General features: G+C 44.1%; 1 protein-coding gene across 4 annotated transcripts; it reads left to right on the forward strand.

Moving 5' to 3' along the window:
• Positions 1-9: 9 nt before the first annotated feature.
• tmco3 (transmembrane and coiled-coil domains 3) lies at positions 10-17058 on the forward strand. Of its 4 annotated transcripts, none has more exons than XM_080765881.1 (15): positions 10-96; positions 1708-1826; positions 2526-2820; positions 3653-3820; positions 5588-5767; positions 6211-6411; positions 8220-8348; positions 9271-9363; positions 10431-10617; positions 12184-12301; positions 13097-13292; positions 14221-14371; positions 14487-14566; positions 15449-15598; positions 16920-17058. In XM_080765881.1, exons 3-15 carry the CDS (start codon positions 2539-2541, stop codon positions 17031-17033), a joined length of 2049 nt encoding a protein of 682 aa, XP_080622007.1. In that variant the 5' UTR covers positions 10-96; positions 1708-1826; positions 2526-2538; the 3' UTR covers positions 17034-17058. The 4 variants fall into 4 exon arrangements, with proteins under 4 accessions (XP_080622007.1, XP_080622005.1, XP_080622008.1 ...); XM_080765879.1 differs by having other exon boundaries at positions 1708-1820; positions 2523-2820; XM_080765882.1 differs by having other exon boundaries at positions 1708-1820; positions 2523-2820; positions 13109-13292.

The following is a 17058-nucleotide window of genomic DNA, read 5'->3' on the forward strand; positions in this document are numbered from 1 at the left end:
GGCGGAGGGTGCTGCTGGTGTGGCACACAAGGAGCATGATTGTTTTGCTTCCTCATTCGCACTGACTGGAGCCTCAGAGCCAAGCAGACATAACAGGTAGGCATAGCTACTAGCTATAGCTATATAGTCTTATATTAACACTATAGTTTAGTTTACATTATATGTATCTGCAATGCATGTATACGTACGGTTCGTTTCTGGGATAGACAGTTTTTTTTTTACTACTATGTTATTACATTCTGTTTGTGTTTACACATAAACTGATTCTGAGTCTGTGATGTTGTTGCCTGCATGTTTGTTTGGTTGAGAGTTTTCCTGTGTGTGGAATCTACTGTCGGCAAGATATGCTGAATAAATGCATTCTAAACATATGGGACTTATATTATTCAGTTAAGAACCTAACTTTAATTCAACTTTAATTCATGTGATAATGTTTATTTATTCTCTTCAAGTATATTAGGATATAGGCAATGTACGTGTTGCCCATGTTGGCCTAGACATGTACAAAGAAGTGGTTGTGTGATTGATTGATTGAAAATAACAGTTTGTAGAATGAACAGTTCAACGAAAGTACAGGTCAATACAAAATCTACTAAGAAGATAAAAACAGAAAACGTTTTTATAGGGGCCATAGTTTCAAATTGCAGCCGCCCGTAAGTGCTCTTTGAGACCGGTTTTGAAGGAGTTTAGGGATTCCCATTTCTTTACGGCTGTTAGCCTAGGGCGTAGTAGGGCGTTCCACATTTTAGTGGCATGGGAGCTAAATGAGTTTAACCCTTTGTTTGAGCCCAATCTGGGTTGAACGTGGTTTGTGAAACTGCCTCTGGTGTTGTGATCATGGACTACGTTGACATTCAGGTAGTATTTTGACAGGTACATGGGTATCTTAGTAGTGTAGCGAATCATGAAGACCAGGCCCATTGCAAGTTGCTGTATTCTGTCATCAACCCTAAGCCATTCCAACCTATCAAAATGAGCAAGGGTGAGGTGGGTTCTGGGAGTTAGACCAAGTAGTAGCCTGACCAGTTTGTTTTGGGATGTCTGGAGCCTTGTTTTAAGTTGCTTTGGTACCATGAGGAAAGGAAAGGTACTATGTTTACCCAGGGTAACTGGACTAAGCTCAAGAACTTGTTTACAGCCAGGCCCTGCTCATAGAACATTTCATGGTAGAGGTTCAATGCCTTGTCCAAGGGCACTTCAGCGGCGGTAATTTTAACGTGCTGGTCCGGGGATACGAACTAGCGACCTTCTGATATCAAGACCGCTCCGCAAACCGTTCGGCCACCGCTGCCCCTAACCCTAAGTCATTCCAACCTATCAAAATGAGCAGGGGTGAGGTCGGTTCTGGGAGTTAGGCCAAGTATAGTAGCCTGATCAGTTTGTTTTGGGATGTCTGGAGCCTTGTTTTAAGTTGCTTTGGTACCATGAGGTGCATGCATAGTCGCAGAAACCTTGTATGAGGGCTCCTGTTAGGGTCTTCAAAGTTTACATTTTTGCTGACCAGTGTGAAGTAGTATTACTGAAGAACTAATTAGGCTATAATGCTTTGCCTATGTCGTCCTAGACATGTACAAACAAGTTGAACTGAGAATGTGAGGTACTTAAACAACTTATTTAGGAAGGACTAATGACATGTTGCTCTCTCTCTCTCTCTCTCTCTCTCTCTCTCTCTCTGTGTGTGTCTGTCTCTCTCTGTGTGTATTTCAGAACAGTGAGTTCATTGATTTTGGTGCCAGTGAGTGGCTGCTGAGTAGCTGCAGTCCAGTCATTCGAAAAGGGACAGTGGAGTGTTTCGGAGAATAAGATCCATGCTCACAGAGGTACAGGTTTAACTTGTTTAAATTCCAAATGGAATTAAATCATTAGTCAACTGTAGTTAATGCGTAATGTAGAATACAATGCATTGCAGGACATGACATTCATGGTGGAGAAAGATACGCCCTTTAAAAGTGGATTGGACTATACAGGAGGCATTGAGATAAACAGACTCAAACCAGTTAGTTCGGTGTTATTAAGTTGTTGATAGTTGTGTTTGAGGTGCTCATTAGATCCCAGAATACATGTTTGTTTCAGCTTGTACTGGTATTCATACAGTGATTGTATTGTAGGCTGAAAGGAAAGGAAAGGTACTATGTTTACCCAGGGTAACTGGACTAAGCTCAAGAACTTGTTTACAGCCAGGCCCTGCTCATAGAACATTTCATGGTAGAGGTTCAATGCCTTGTCCAAGGGCACTTCAGCGGTGTTAATTTTAACGTGCCGGTCCGGGGATACGAACTAGCGACCTTCCGATATCAAGACCGCTCCGCAAAACCGTTCGGCCACCGCTGCCTCATTGTATTGCCTGTATTGTAAGCTGTATAATGGACCACACCCCAAAGACTAATCTGTCTCCTCAGATTGCGAGCTAACACGTCACATGAGCTGTGTAGGTAGGATCTCTGGTCAGCTCTCTAACTTTCTCTCCACATCCTCTCTCTTCTTTCTGTATTGATCTATCGACTCTCTTCTTAATGCGACAGAAGTATTGAGGATTGGATGCAGGTTGTGCGTGCACTGCTGTGCCTCGGCCTGGCGGGGGCGCTGGTGGGAGCTCTCGCCACGCTGCAGAGGGAGCAGGTAGCCCAGCATGCCATTAAGCTTCACCGGGGTCGAGGGGCCACTCTGGGGGCCACGGGGGGCCGCAGCTGGCTGGCCAACAACTGCAAGCGGCTGGTGGGTCTCCTGCGGCAGAAGAACGTGGTGGTCCGGAAGCTAGCTGTAGCAGCAGACGCTGTGGGAGGAGACAAGTCACTTTCAGAACCCGAGAAGCTCTTCCAAGTAAGTTCCTAAGTTAGTCAAAAAAGTTAGTCAAAAAAAAATCATTGCAGACAACTCCCATCCTGCACATTACCTCTTCAATCTCCTCCCATCAGGCAGGAGATATAGAAGTATCCAGAGCTCAACATCTCGCTTCAGAGATAGCACTTACCTCGTAGCCATTAGACATCTGAACTTGTAGCAATATGCATACAGCACTGAATTTAATTTCCTATGCTGCTGGTTTTTGTATTGTATTGTCCTTCTTGTTTTTGTATCTATGGTTGTCTGTATATGTTGAGTATGAACCAAGACAAATTCCTATCAACTTGCTGACATGGCAAATCAATTATTGAATCTTGAATCTTGAATCAAGTAGGAACCAGACTATGAATAACTAAAAAATATGAACAAAGTCTCTCTGCCTCATCTTATATGCAGAAATTTGTTTGCCACAACTGCATTTTAAATCATACCAGTTCAATTCTTTTCCCCGATTTTGTAGGCCTCAAGATCAGGTAGATTATAGTTCTAGTCACCAATGTACACAGTTTCAAATATGTACAAATATTTATTCCCCCCCCCCCCCCCAAAAAAAAAAAAAACTAGTCGAGTAAACTAGTCAACTAGTAAAAATGTTTGCGAGAGAGTTTATGAGGAAGTGGGAGGAGGTTCCATGTGTTCCATGTGTTGTATGTCCTATGCCCTATGTCCTATGTCCTATGTCCTATGCCCTATGTCCTATGTCCTATGTCCTATGCCCTATGCCCTATGTCCTATGCCCTATGTCCTCTGCCCTATGCCCTATGTCCTATGCCCTATGTCCTATGCCCTATGCCCTATGTCCTATCAGGTGCACACTCTGGAGGTGTTCCAAAAAGAGCTGAACGAGAGCGAGCGCTCAGTCTTCCAAGCGGTCCATGGCCTGCAGAGGGCGCTGCAGGGCGACTACAGAGACGTGGTCAACGTTAAGGAGAGCAGCCGACAGAGACTGGAGGCCCTCAGGGAGGCAGCCATCAAAGTGAGCTCAGGGCCAGGTTGAGTGATAATACGTCGTTGTATACGTGTGGAGATTTGTTCAGTTTATCCCATTTAGGCCTGACGTCGAAATTTAAAAAAATGTCTTCTAAATCCTCCAGTTTTCAGTGGTGTTCAATATTTCATGTCAAGAACCCCAAAAATGATATGTAATTGGCCTCCGACCCCCATCTGAAAATATGTTGTTCCAGGGACTCCCCCAGAAGCAAAGATTTGAGTTAAAAACGTTCCAAATTTCCGCCACATTTTCACGATTTAAAAAAAACACTTGTGGCCACAGCAGGTTGTCACAGACAACCCAACCAAGGTCCAGTAATGACGAGCCAAGGAAGTATAGACGTTTTGTTTGTAAATACATCAAAGATGCGAATATAATCCATTTCTAATGGATAATAATGCCTTGGCCTGGAGGAGAGGTCATCAGGTGGTCTCCAACCTTCTTGGAGTGTTTCAACCCTCAACCACTACTACACTCTCTAGTTGGCGGGTCAGCAGTGATTGGCCAAGTCACTGCCCCTCTCCTCCAGGCTTCCAGCTATAGACAAGTCCACGGAGGGGCACCCCACTCGCAGCCATCACCGAGGCAGACAACCACCCCCGGGAGAGAAGGCCACACCCGGCCAACAGGCTGTGGTTCGAAACCTGCCGGTCAGGTGCAACAAACCAGTGCTGACCACACCTCAGCAACCACCACGCCCAGGGCACGCCCCCCCCCACGCGGACCCGCCCACTGTCCTTTCTCCCCTGCCAGAACTAGTAGGAAGCTCTCTCTGCCTTGTGTGTTCTTGGGGGGACAGCAGGCACTGGGAGGTCTCTAGGACTATGGTTTGCCTCCTGCCTAGTGTCCTCCTACGTCTCACCAGACTGTCCTAGTGTCCTCCTACGTCTCACCAGACTGTCCTAGTGTCCTCCTACGTCTCACCAGACTGTCCTAGTGTCCTCCTACGTCTCACCAGACTGTCCTAGTGTCCTCCTACGTCTCACCAGACTGTCCTAGTGTCCTCCTGCATCTCACCAGACTGTCCTAGTGTCCTCCTGCGTCTCACCAGACTGTTCGTCTGTGCGGTGTGCATGTGTCCTGCCTAGTGTCCTCCTACGTCTCACCAGACTGTTCGTCTGTGCGGTGTGCATGTGTCCTGCCTAGTGTCCTCCTGCGTCTCACCAGACTGTTCGTCTGTGCGGTGTGCATGTGTCCTGCCTAGTGTCCTCCTGCGTCTCACCAGACTGTTCGTCTGTGCGGTGTGCATGTGTCCGTCCTTGTCCACACTTGGCCTTTACTCTGGTGTATTTGAGTTAAGGGTTGTGAAAGTATTTATTTGTAGTGAGGCACACTCATTTATTTTCTATTGTAATTACACTGTTGAGTAAGGAAGAAATCATGCTTTCTGTATTATTGTTGCTTTATTTATGCAGTAAGAGCTGCAAATATTATTTGTCCAGACTGAAATGCCTGGATGATAATCTACATTCATTGCCTCAACTGACAGCCTGAACAATGAGACATACTTCATCTTACGATGGTGTTGCTCCCCAAAAATAGTTAGGTTTGTGAGCATAATACTACTCAATTACCATCACTTGTAAGATCTTATCTTACTGATGTTCTATCCTTTATAATAAGCTGTTAAAAAGTGACTTGCTATACATGTTGTCTGAATGTCTGTCAAGAACGTTGTTAACGTTAACGTTGTTTCTCTCAGTGTGCCTCAATGGCCTCATCTTGACCCATGTGTTCGTCGGTGTCTTTCAGGAGGAGCAGGAGTATGTGGAACTAGTGGCCGCTGAAAAGCACCAGCAGGAAGCCTTAAAGATGGCCGAGGCTCAGAACAAGACCCTGTCCATGTTGGACGAGATCCTGGAGGACGTCCGCAGGGCGGCTGACCGCCTGGAGGAGGAGATAGAGGAGCACGCCTTTGACTACAACAAACAGGTCAGCAGAGACAATATGAACTATAACAAACAGGTCAGCAGAGGACAATATGAACTATAACAAACAGGTCAGCAGAGGACAATATGACTATAACAAACAGGTCAGCAGAGACAATATGAACTATAACAAACAGGTCAGCAGAGGACAATATGAACTCCATTTGACTATAACAAACAGGTCAGCAGAGGACAATGTGAACTCCATTTGACTATAACAAACAGGTCAGCAGAGGACAATGTGAACTCCATTTGACTATAACAAACAGGTCAGCAGAGGACAAGAACTTCATTGAGTGACAATCTGGTTTATTTGCAAACGGAATAAACAAAACGACGAACCAAAATTTTGGAACGATGAAAACAAATAAAACTATGAAAATGTGTATAGCGTGAGATGCAAATGAGGAAAGAAAGAGCTATAATAATAACGGCAGTGCTGTGTAGATGAGGGGCGTGAACGTGGAGGCCGTGCTGCGCGTGGACGATTACGAGGAGGACGGAGGGAAGAGGAAAAACGTCTCCAGAAGGAGAGAAGTGGAAGACGACCTGGGCCTGAGCATGCTCATCGACTCCCAGAACAACCAGTATGTGCTGACCAAACCGCGAGACTCAACCATGCCAAGAGCAGATCACCACTTCATTAAGGTCAGTCTTTACCTCCTACCGTACCTTGCGTCGTCTGTGTGTTCCTATACTACCTTACCTAGATGTCCTCAGATATTAACGTAACCAAATAGAGGGTCTAAGACTCTCTGTAGCAGCGGTGGGCTACTTTGACGATGGAGAGGGCCACTATATTTCCACACTCACTCCCTAGGGCCATATACTGTCGTAGCAAAAATAGCCGATCTACAAGCTCAAAACACGGCGTTTTGAGCTTGCAGATCGGCTATTTTTGCTATATTCGAATAGAAATCTTGAATCTTTGCTATTTTTTTAAGTAGTATTCTGACATTAACCTGGCATTAAGTGAAGGTGGGGGCCGCATGTGGCCCCCTGGCCGCCAGTTGCTCAACCACTGCTCTGTAGTGTGTAGTGTAATGGCAGCTTAACCCATTCTGACCGGGCACCCATTTTGGTGTTAGCATCATGTTATGCTTTAGCTATTGAAAAATAGCAGATCTACAAGCTCATAGCGCGCCACCGAGTGGCGCGCTACGAGCTTGTAGGTCTGCTATTTTTGAGAAATTCGAAGAGCGACTGACATTTTTTAAAATCTGATCTCAGGTCAGAATGGGTTAATCAGACCAGTGTGTGTCCAGTGGAAACCTCGTATGAATCTGATCTCGGGTCAGAATGGGTTAAACAAATTAAGAAGATGCAAGACTCAACCATCAGGATTCAAACTCCATTCCTTTATTGTATATGTCATCACACCAGAGAGACTAGTGTCTCCCTCCAGAGCTTCCCTCCGCACCCCTCTCCACACACAGACTAGTGTCTCCCTCCAGAGCTTCCCTCCGCACGCCCCTCCACACATATTTTATACTTTCAGCAGTGTACAGAGTTTCAGGAGTAACAAGAGATGGTCATTTCCTTAAATGGACTCTATTCTATAGTTAACTCACACAGTTTGAAATAGGTTTTACATGAGTCGGCAGTCTCTAATGAGTTTGTCAGTGAGGAACAGGTGGTAATTAGAGTGTTAAGTATCATCTGCTGGTATATAGGCTTCATTACATTGATCAATACCATAGTGTTTATATGCATTTTCGCCACCACAGAAGTAGGTTTGTACTTACCGCTCTGGCTTCAGTAAATAACTCGCCGTAGCCATAACTTACTTGGTTTACTAGATACTACACTTTATATACATCTCTGAAATCCCTGTCTCACATGCATTTCCCACTTGTGGGAGTAATAATGTAAATTGACATTGACGTTTTGGCACTTGCTGCTCCTCTGTTGCCCTTGTTCAGTCAGTAAAGTATTTGCTCTGTGTTATTTTTTGAGTTTCCCAAGTTTGAGCATCTACTTGTGTGTGTGTGTGTGTGTGTGTGTGTGTGTGTGTGTGTGTGTGTGTGTGTGTGTGTGTGTGTGTGTGTGTGTGTGTGTGTGTGTGTGTGTGTGTGTGTGCAAAAAAGCTGGCTAAATACTGTTCTGTCTCAGCTACTATGGGCAGTCTGTCTATCTGGAGAAGGCGTTGTTTCATTTGTGGCTTAAAAAAACCCAAAACAAACATCCTGTCTAGTACAGTAGTGTCAAGTAATAGTATATATGTCATCAATGTTATATATATGTTTCTTTTCCCTCTGTGTGTTAAGCATGTGCAGCAGCTATATCTGGTTGGACCATATAATGTATAACCTAATTCTGATCAGTGTTTGGGTCTATTGTATTACGCCTCTTGTGCAGATCCAAATAAAATAATTCAAGTGTGTGTGTGTGTGTGTGTGTGTGTGTGTGTGTGTGTGTGTGTGTGTGTGTGTGTGTGTGTGTGTGTGTGTGTCTAGGACCTGGTGTCAGTGGTGATGCTGTCCTTGCCCTGCGGTTGGCTCTGTTCTCTGGTGGGTCTCCCGCCCATGTTTGGGTACATCATCTGTGGTGTCCTATTAGGACCCTCTGGACTCAACAGCATCAAGGTGTGTGTGTGTGTGTGTGTGTGTGTGTGTGTGTGTGTGTGTGTGTGTGTGTGTGTGTGTTTGGGGGGGGTTGTTGGCATGCACAGGTGCTTGTGTGACTAGATGGGACAGTTTTCAGAAAAACCCATGTTTCTATGTCGGTGGTGCTCAACCTTTTTCACGTCAAGGACCTCAAATATTATCTGTATTTGGTCGCCGACCCCCATCTGAAAATATGTTGTTTCAGGGACACCCCCCAGGAGCAAAGATTTGAGTTAAAAACGTTATATTAAAAAATATTCCAATTTTGCGCCACATTTTCACGATTTTTCAATAGCTAAAGTATAACATAATGCTTAGTTAAAACACCAAAACGGGTTCCCGTCCAGAATGGGAGTAACATCTGACATGGACCTGGACCTGGAGTGAAGTTGAAGTAGTTTCGACTTTAAAAAGGACAACTTTAGTTTCTTTCAACCACGGTTCATGTTTTAGGTTGTTATTAGAGAAAGTAAAAGATGAGTGTAAATTCTTTTTCATTTGCTGCTTTCTTTCGTTTTAGGGATTTTAGCTCTTTTTGACAGGGGGGGCATTCGAGCATGGGGCTAAATATGGTGATTTATTTTTGTATTATTTACTATAGTCCTAATAAAGATCACAGGATCTACTGAATGTGAAGGTAGCCTACTGGGAGAAGGCTTATACTGTGTGTATAGGCTCAATATGTCAGTTTGTCACATTCAATAGATCCTGTGATCTTTTGTGGTCAGATGTAATTTCTTGGGGTTTATTGAGCACTATGCATTGCAATGCTCCCGTCATTTGGGAGATGCTTTTCTTTCCATTTGTTTGCCAACCACAGAAAGCGATAAGAATGATATACTGGAGCTTCTTGTCTATAAGCAACTATTGTAACACTGTAACGTTTCTCTTTGCCTTACAGTCTATGGTTCAGGTGGAGACTCTAGGGGAGTTGGGAGTTTTCTTTACTCTCTTCATGGTCGGATTGGAGTTCTCCCCAGAACGCCTGCACAAGGTGAACAAACCTCATGTTATCCTACGTATATTCCCCTGCATTCTTGCTCCCCTTGTTTTCTGCTGGAAATGGATGTCTATCTTTCCAGGTTAAAGTCAACTGGAGGATACGTACAAAACATTTTTTTTTATAGTATTTGTCACTTTGACCTCTTATGGCACTTTTCCATTCCATAGAACTGGCTCAACTCGATTCGACAGACCCTGTCAATATAGCTAGTTGTCATAGCGATGCCCACTAGCACTTTATCCTGCTATAGTAACAATTTTATTCTCTCTCTCAGTATTTCACACACAGTGTTTTAACATCACCTTTATGCCAGAGCTCGCTTGGAACCATCACCATTTCCTTTGCTTAATCTTTTGTGTAAAGAACATTGAATTGCCTTGTTGTTTAAATAAACATGCACAAATTAAGTTGCCTTGCCTAGTCTTGCCTTGACAGAGGTTGATGCCAATTTAATGTTTTACAGTTAAGTAGAGTTGAGCCAGTTCTATGCAATGGAAAGGCACCATTTACAGGAGCTGAAGAGATTCTACTTTGCATTATACTTGTATTATTTAAAGCGAGCTGAATTCACTCCTGCCCACCAGTTATATACATACATCACCAGCTCAATAAAGCGTAGAGAGACCCGGAAAATAAATCCCCGTTCATTTTCCTCATAGACTTTTCAGAAAGTATTTATTTAAAGACGTTTACGTCGCGGACAAAGCCAACTCTTGTCGTGACAAATCATGACAATAAACTAAAATATTCGGGCCAAACAAAGAATTAGAAAGTAGAAATAAACGGCAGGTTACAACACTTTTTTTGTTGTTTTTCTTCTTTGTAATTATTTGTTTGGTCTAAAATATTGTGTGTGTTGTCATGATTTGTCATGATAAGAGTTGGCTTCGTACGACGCTTAAAAGGTCTTTAAATAAATACGTTTTGAAATGTCGATGAGGAAAATGCATTGGGATTCATTTCCTGGGCCTGGCGTTGCCATGAAAGGGGGCGGGACTGCGACGCTCTATACCGCTGGTACGTAATAATAATATCTGTTTCTACGGATATTTCCACAGGTGTGGAAGACATCAGTGCAGGGAACATGTTACCTGAGCCTGCTGATGGTGGGGGCGGGGCTGTTATGGGGACAGGTCCTGCATATTCGGCCCACCCAGACGGTCTTCATCTCCACGTGTCTCTCACTGTCCAGCACGCCCCTGGTGTCACGCTTCTTAGCCGGAGGAGCCAGAGGGGAACGGGAAGGTACCGGAACTTAAGAGACATTTTGTTTTGTTTACTCAGAGTTGAGACGCTTTATGTTTTAAAGATACAGTCCGGGATTTGTTTTCAGTGGATAATTGTAGCAGTAGTGGCTCAGAGCCTCTGTCTGACCAAAAGCCTAATGTCTATTTGTTTATTTGGATCCCCATTAGCTACTACCTTAGTAGCAGCTACTCTTCCTGGGGTCCACACATAAAATACATTACAATTACATATTGAAATACATTTTACAAGACTGTAAGAAAAACAGTTAAAAAAAATAAAAATACAACTAAATATAAAACAAGTGATTAATGAATATAACATCACAACCATGAATACAATTTCAGTTTGAGTATAGCCTACCGTTACAGTATGAAAGTTTTTAAACAGTGTTCAATGACCATCATCAAAAGCAAGTGACATGAGATATTTCTTTACTTATTTACCTTATTTTTTAAATCTGATTTACTTGTTGCCTGTCTGATTTGTGATAGAAGACTCCCCCAGCTAAGGACAGTGGAAATTATGTTGGCCCGTTTCATGTCATGTTTTACCAATCTTCACGGTGCAGGTGATTTCCATCCTGTGAGAAATGTCAACCCTGGCGTGGAGTAGTACAACTACTGGTTCATAATGTCAACCCTGGCGTGGAGTAGTACAACTACTGGTTCATAATGTCAACCCTGGCGTGGAGTAGTACAACTACTGGTTCATAATGTCAACCCTGGCGTGGAGTAGTACAACTACTGGTTCATAATGTCAACCCTGGCGAGGAGTAGTACAACTACTGGTTCATAATGTCAACCCTGGGCGTGGAGTAGTACAACTACTGGTTCATAATGTCAACCCTGGCGTGGAGTAGTACAACTACTGGTTCATAATGTCAACCCTGGCGAGGAGTAGTACAACTACTGGTTCATAATGTCAACCCTGGCGAGGAGTAGTACAACTACTGGTTCATAATGTCAACCCTGGCGAGGAGTAGTACAACTACTGGTTCATAATGTCAACCCTGGCGTGGAGTAGTACAACTACTGGTTCATAATGTCAACCCTGGCGAGGAGTAGTACAACTACTGGTTCATAATGTCAACCCTGGCGTGGAGTAGTACAACTACTGGTTCATAATGTCAACCCTGGCGTGGAGTAGTACAACTACTGGTTCATAATGTCAACCCTGGCGTGGAGTAGTACAACTACTGGTTCATAATGTCAACGTTATCTGACACAGGATTGGACACCACAACTAGATGCACGGCATCTTTATTGTAGTTCGGACATTGTTGCAATTACCTCTCTCCATCAGGAGGGGGAGACAACGAGACATAAAACGCATGGCTTCAATTTCACAGATCACCTCAGTTAAAGCCGTACAAGGAGAGCAAGGCCAAGGCTCTACAGTAATTCAATGATTATATATACTTTGTTTGTGGATGTAGGCCCCTTTGTCCTGCTTACGACTGTGTGTGTGTGTGTGTGTGTGTGTGTGTGTGTGTGTGTGTGTGTGTGTGTGTGTGTGTGTGTGTGTGTGTGTGTGTGTGTGTGTGTGTGGGTGTGGGTGTAACAGGTGAGCTGGATTACAGCAGTGTTCTCCTGGGGATGCTAGTGATGCAGGACGTCCAGCTTGGTCTCTTCATTGCGGTCATGCCCACTCTGACCCAAGCTCAGGGTGGGGACGTAGACAGGTCGGTTTAGCCACTTTCAACCTGTTATTTCTATTTTTGCCATCGTTTAATTATTATAGAGTTCTTATAAAATATAAGAATTCTATAATATCAGATCACACACACACAGCGGAGCAAAGCTGCGTTAATAACTTTGGGGCAGGCCCGTCTAGAGTTTAAATGGACAGGTATCAGTCAAAAGGGAGACATTGAAGAGGAATAATGGATGGGGAAGGATCAACATATGGAACAGGTTCTGACATATATCCATATATGGAGATCTAATGGTTTGAGGTCAGATGTGGAGTTGCTGGCCAATATTGATGACATCAGGGATCTTCATATATGGGCTTAATTGCGACATCAGTGACATAGTGATGTCACGAGACCTGGGCACCATATATGGAGGCTTTCCCCATGTATGGGGATTTTGAGTGACACACTGACTGACAGAGAAAAATGTACGATTTGATAGTAAATAAAACCTGATCATCATGTTTTAGGGTGGAAAAAAATCACGGCATCGTTAATCCATTCTGACCGGAAACCCATTTTGGTGTTAGCATCATGTTATGCTTTAGCTATTGAAAAATAGCAGATCTACAAGCTCATAGCGTGCCACCGAGTGGCGCGCTACGAGCTTGTAGGTCTGCTATTTTTTGAAAAATCGAAGAACGACTGACATTTTTTAGAATCTGATCTCAGGTCAGAATGGGTTAATCAGACCCAGTGTGTGTCCAGTGGAAACCTCGTATGAATCTGATCTCAGGTCAGAATGGGTTAATCTAAATCTTGTGCTTCCGTGTTGTGAACCAGTCTCCTGTATAGCGGGTTGCGGGTGCTCTTCCTCCTGGCACGAGTGCTGGTTTCTCTGGCTGCGGTGTTGCTGTTGTGTGCCTTGCTCAAGAGGTTCCTCATCGGCCCCTACTACAAGAGACTGCATGCCGAGAGCAAGGACAACAAGGAGATCCTGGTGCTGGGGATGACTGCGTTTGTCTTCTTCATGCTGACGGTATGTATGCAGCGTGCTCTGATCTTTGGCCCTCCTTCGCAACTTCAAGCTGCCAATTTAAAGCAAGAAACAAGTTTAAGTTGACAAATAATTGTGATTAATGATTTAATTGTGTTTGTGGCGTTGAACATTGGAACATTATGAAATAAAGAATACAAATTTGGCTGGTAATCAAAAGATGCACATGATATGACACATAAAAAAAAAAAAATCAACATGGAAATGATTAAGACAAAATAATTGTGATTATCTCAAATATGAATAAATAATTGTGATTATCTCAAATATGAATAAATAATTGTGATTATCTCAAATATGAATAAATAATTGTGACAGGCCTAACCTGGCTTTAGACTTTCATAAGCGAGACTTTTTGCTATATTCCCTACACTTTGATTCCATGTTCTGGTCCGTTCCTTCTCTTCTAGGTGACCGACTCTCTGGACATTGATTCTATGTTCTGGTCCGTTCCTTCTTCCTTCTCTTCTAGGTGACCGACTCTCTGATCCTATGTTCTGGTCCGTTCTCTTCTAGGTGACCGACTCTCTGATCCTATGTTCTGGTCCGTTCCGTCTCTTCTAGGTGACCGACTCTCTGATCCTATGTTCTGGTCCGTTCCTTCTCTTCTAGGTGACCGACTCTCTGGACATTGATTCTATGTTCTGGTCCGTTCCTTCTTCCTTCTCTTCTAGGTGACCGACTCTCTGATCCTATGTTCTGGTCCGTTCTCTTCTAGGTGACCGACTCTCTGATCCTATGTTCTGGTCCGTTCCATCTCTTCTAGGTGACCGACTCTCTGATCCTATGTTCTGGTCCGTTCCATCTCTTCTAGGTGACCGACTCTCTGATCCTATGTTCTGGTCCGTTCCGTCTCTTCTAGGTGACCGACTCTCTGATCCTATGTTCTGGTCCGTTCCGTCTCTTCTAGGTGACCGACTCTCTGGACATCTCCATGGAGCTGGGCTGCTTCCTGGCCGGAGCGCTGCTCTCCACCCAGGGTCACATGGTCACAGCGGAGGTCCTGGGATGCATCGAACCCATACGAGACTTCCTGGCCATCATCTTCTTTGCCTCCATCGGTTAGATCTCATCTTTAGCATCTTAGCAGAGGCATCTCTCCGTTCTCAGTACCTTGTTTCATAGTGAGACCTAAGCGCTAAGATCTGACGTGTGTTCTTCTGTGCAATGCTCCAGGTCTCCATGTGTTCCCTACGTTTGTTCTGTACGAACTCACCATCCTGCTGGTACTGACCTTCACCTTGGTCATCATGAAGGTATGGCAGAGGTCCATGTTCTCTTACACACACGCGCACACACATGCACTGCATTTACTCATACCGTACATGCTTGTACATACGCACGCACGGCATTTACTCATACATGCTTGTACTGTACATACAGTTGACATTGTCTACCAGCCACACCATGCTGCCCTTCACTAACATGTACACAGTACAGTAGTATAGTGTTCCCTCGGGTCAGTTTTTGATTATTTTTATCCTGTAATTGCAATATTCGTACAGTGTGTCCCAAACCATTATTATGGCTTGAACTTGTGACTAAATATCAGGGTTTTTTTGAGTGGTGCAACCACTCCAAGGAACAGCAATGTCCGTGTTCACCTATGTGTGTGCCTACAGTATGTATGCGTTTGTTCATGAGCACCAGTATGACTATGATGACTACCGTACCAGTAGGGGCGCTGTTGTGCCAGAAACAGAGAGAGAGAGATAGTATTAGTGCTGCACTGAGGAGAGGAGGGGGGGGGAGAGAGGGGGGTTGCACCACTCGGTGATTTCTTTACCTCTCCTACAAAAACCTTCTCTTCTCTTCTTGTACGTGATGATCTGCTCCTAGTTCCTCATGGCTGTGTTCTCTTCTTGTACGTGATGATCTGCTCCTAGTTCCTCATGGCTGTGCTAGTGAAATCTTCTCTTCTCTTATTGTATGTGATGATCTGCTCCTAGTTCCTCATGGCTGTGCTAGTGAAATCTTCTCTTCTCTTATTGTATGTGATGATCTGCTCCTAGTTCCTCATGGCTGTGCTAGTGAAATCTTCTCTTCTCTTATTGTATGTGATGATCTGCTCCTAGTTCCTCATGGCTGTGCTAGTGAAATCTTCTCTTCTCTTATTGTATGTGATGATCTGCTCCTAGTTCCTCATGGCTGTGCTGGTGCTTTCGGCCATCTTGCCGACAGGCTCTCGACACATCCGCTGGATCGTGTCGGCCGGCCTGGCTCAGGTCAGCGAGTTCTCCTTCGTCTTGGGCAGCCGCGCCCGACGCACCGGCATCATCTCCAGAGAGGTCAGTATGCTGGAGCTCAAAGGCCTGCTACCGTGATGGGTTAACCCATTTTGGTGTTTTAAGCATTATTTGCAAACTGCAGTGAGCACTTACTATGAGACCTAGCAGATCATGTCTGTCTGTGTGTCCGTGTGTCCCCCCTTTGTGCCCATATATGGAGCTGAGTGATTTGTTTGTGATTGATGCAACACACTCCATATTTGGACGTATAGCTGCTTTGGGGACTCCTTATATGGTTATGGCTAAGTTAAAAACTTAACTTAAAAATAACTTAAAACTTAAAAACCCAAATATGTATGAGCTGCGTTCGCTTCCCACGTTTGCGCGTCTTAATGGTGTTACACTTTAGCTGTTGAAAAATAGCAGATCTACAAGCTTGTAGGTCTGCTATTTTAGAAAAATCGTGAAAATGCGGCGCACATTTTTAACTCAAATCTTTGCTTCTGAGAGGGGGGTCCCTGGAACAATATAATTTTGGGGGTCCTTTGACATGAAATATTTAGAACCACTGACATAGAAACATGAGGTTTTTCAGGAGACTGTCATGATTTAGAAGACATTTGTTAAATGTATACGTCAGGCCTAAATGGGTTAATCTGGGACACACTCTTTGACACTGTCAAAATCCTCTGTTCATTTAAAACTGCAATATATATAACGTTTTTTGGCCAATCTGTACGGTAGAATATGTTAATAACATAATTGTGGTCGTTGTGTTTGGGCTCCGTGCTCGCTACGAGCTTGTAGATCTGCTATTTTTCAATAGCTAAAGTATAACATAATGCTTTAAGATTTTATAACATAAAAAACGAACAATAAAATAATAACTAAAATAATAACAATACAACAAGTGTTGAAAGTACGCATGCGTATCGTTTGTGAGCCACACACTGTCTGCATGTAGGGCTCGTCATAACTCTGCGCGGTGACAACCTTGTACTCTGCCGTTAACCCATTCTGACCGGGCACCCATTTTGGTGTTAGCATCATGTTATGCTTTACCTATTGAAAAATAGCAGATCTACAAGCTCATAGCGCGCCACCGAGTGGCGCGCTACGAGCTTGTAGGTCTGCTATTTTTTGAAAATTCGAAGAACGACTGACATTTTCTTAATCTGATCTCAGGTCAGAATGGGTTAATCAGACCAGTGTGTGTCCAGTGGAAACCTCGTATGAATCTGATCTCAGGTCAGAATGGGTTAAACACAGTTCACTTTCTACTGGACACGGCATCCACATCAGACAGAATATCAGACTGGGAGTGGATGGGAGGTACTGTTACTATGGGACTCAAAGTGTGTCTTCATGTTGTCTCTCTCAGGTGTATCTTCTGGTCCTCAGCGTCACCACTCTGAGTCAGCTGTTGGCTCCTGTACTGTGGAAAGCTGCCACGCACAAATGGGTTCCCCGAGTCGAACGCAAAACACTTAGCTGACTAGACTGATGTAGAAGAACCCAAG

Source organism: Protomyctophum bolini (assembly GCF_963924005.1).
Source record: "Protomyctophum bolini genome assembly, chromosome: 1".
In the NCBI taxonomy this organism is placed as follows: domain Eukaryota; kingdom Metazoa; phylum Chordata; class Actinopteri; order Myctophiformes; family Myctophidae; genus Protomyctophum; species Protomyctophum bolini.

Excerpts from the sequence above, each read along its gene's own strand:
- tmco3 (XM_080765881.1), top strand. The coding sequence starts at position 2,539 with ATGCAGGTTGTGCGTGCACTGCTGTGCCTCGGCCTGGCGGGGGCGCTG. Across the intron at positions 2,821-3,652 it reads AACCCGAGAAGCTCTTCCAA|GTGCACACTCTGGAGGTGTT; the intron begins GTAAGTTCCTAA and ends ATGTCCTATCAG. Across the intron at positions 3,821-5,587 it reads TCAGGGAGGCAGCCATCAAA|GAGGAGCAGGAGTATGTGGA; the intron begins GTGAGCTCAGGG and ends GGTGTCTTTCAG.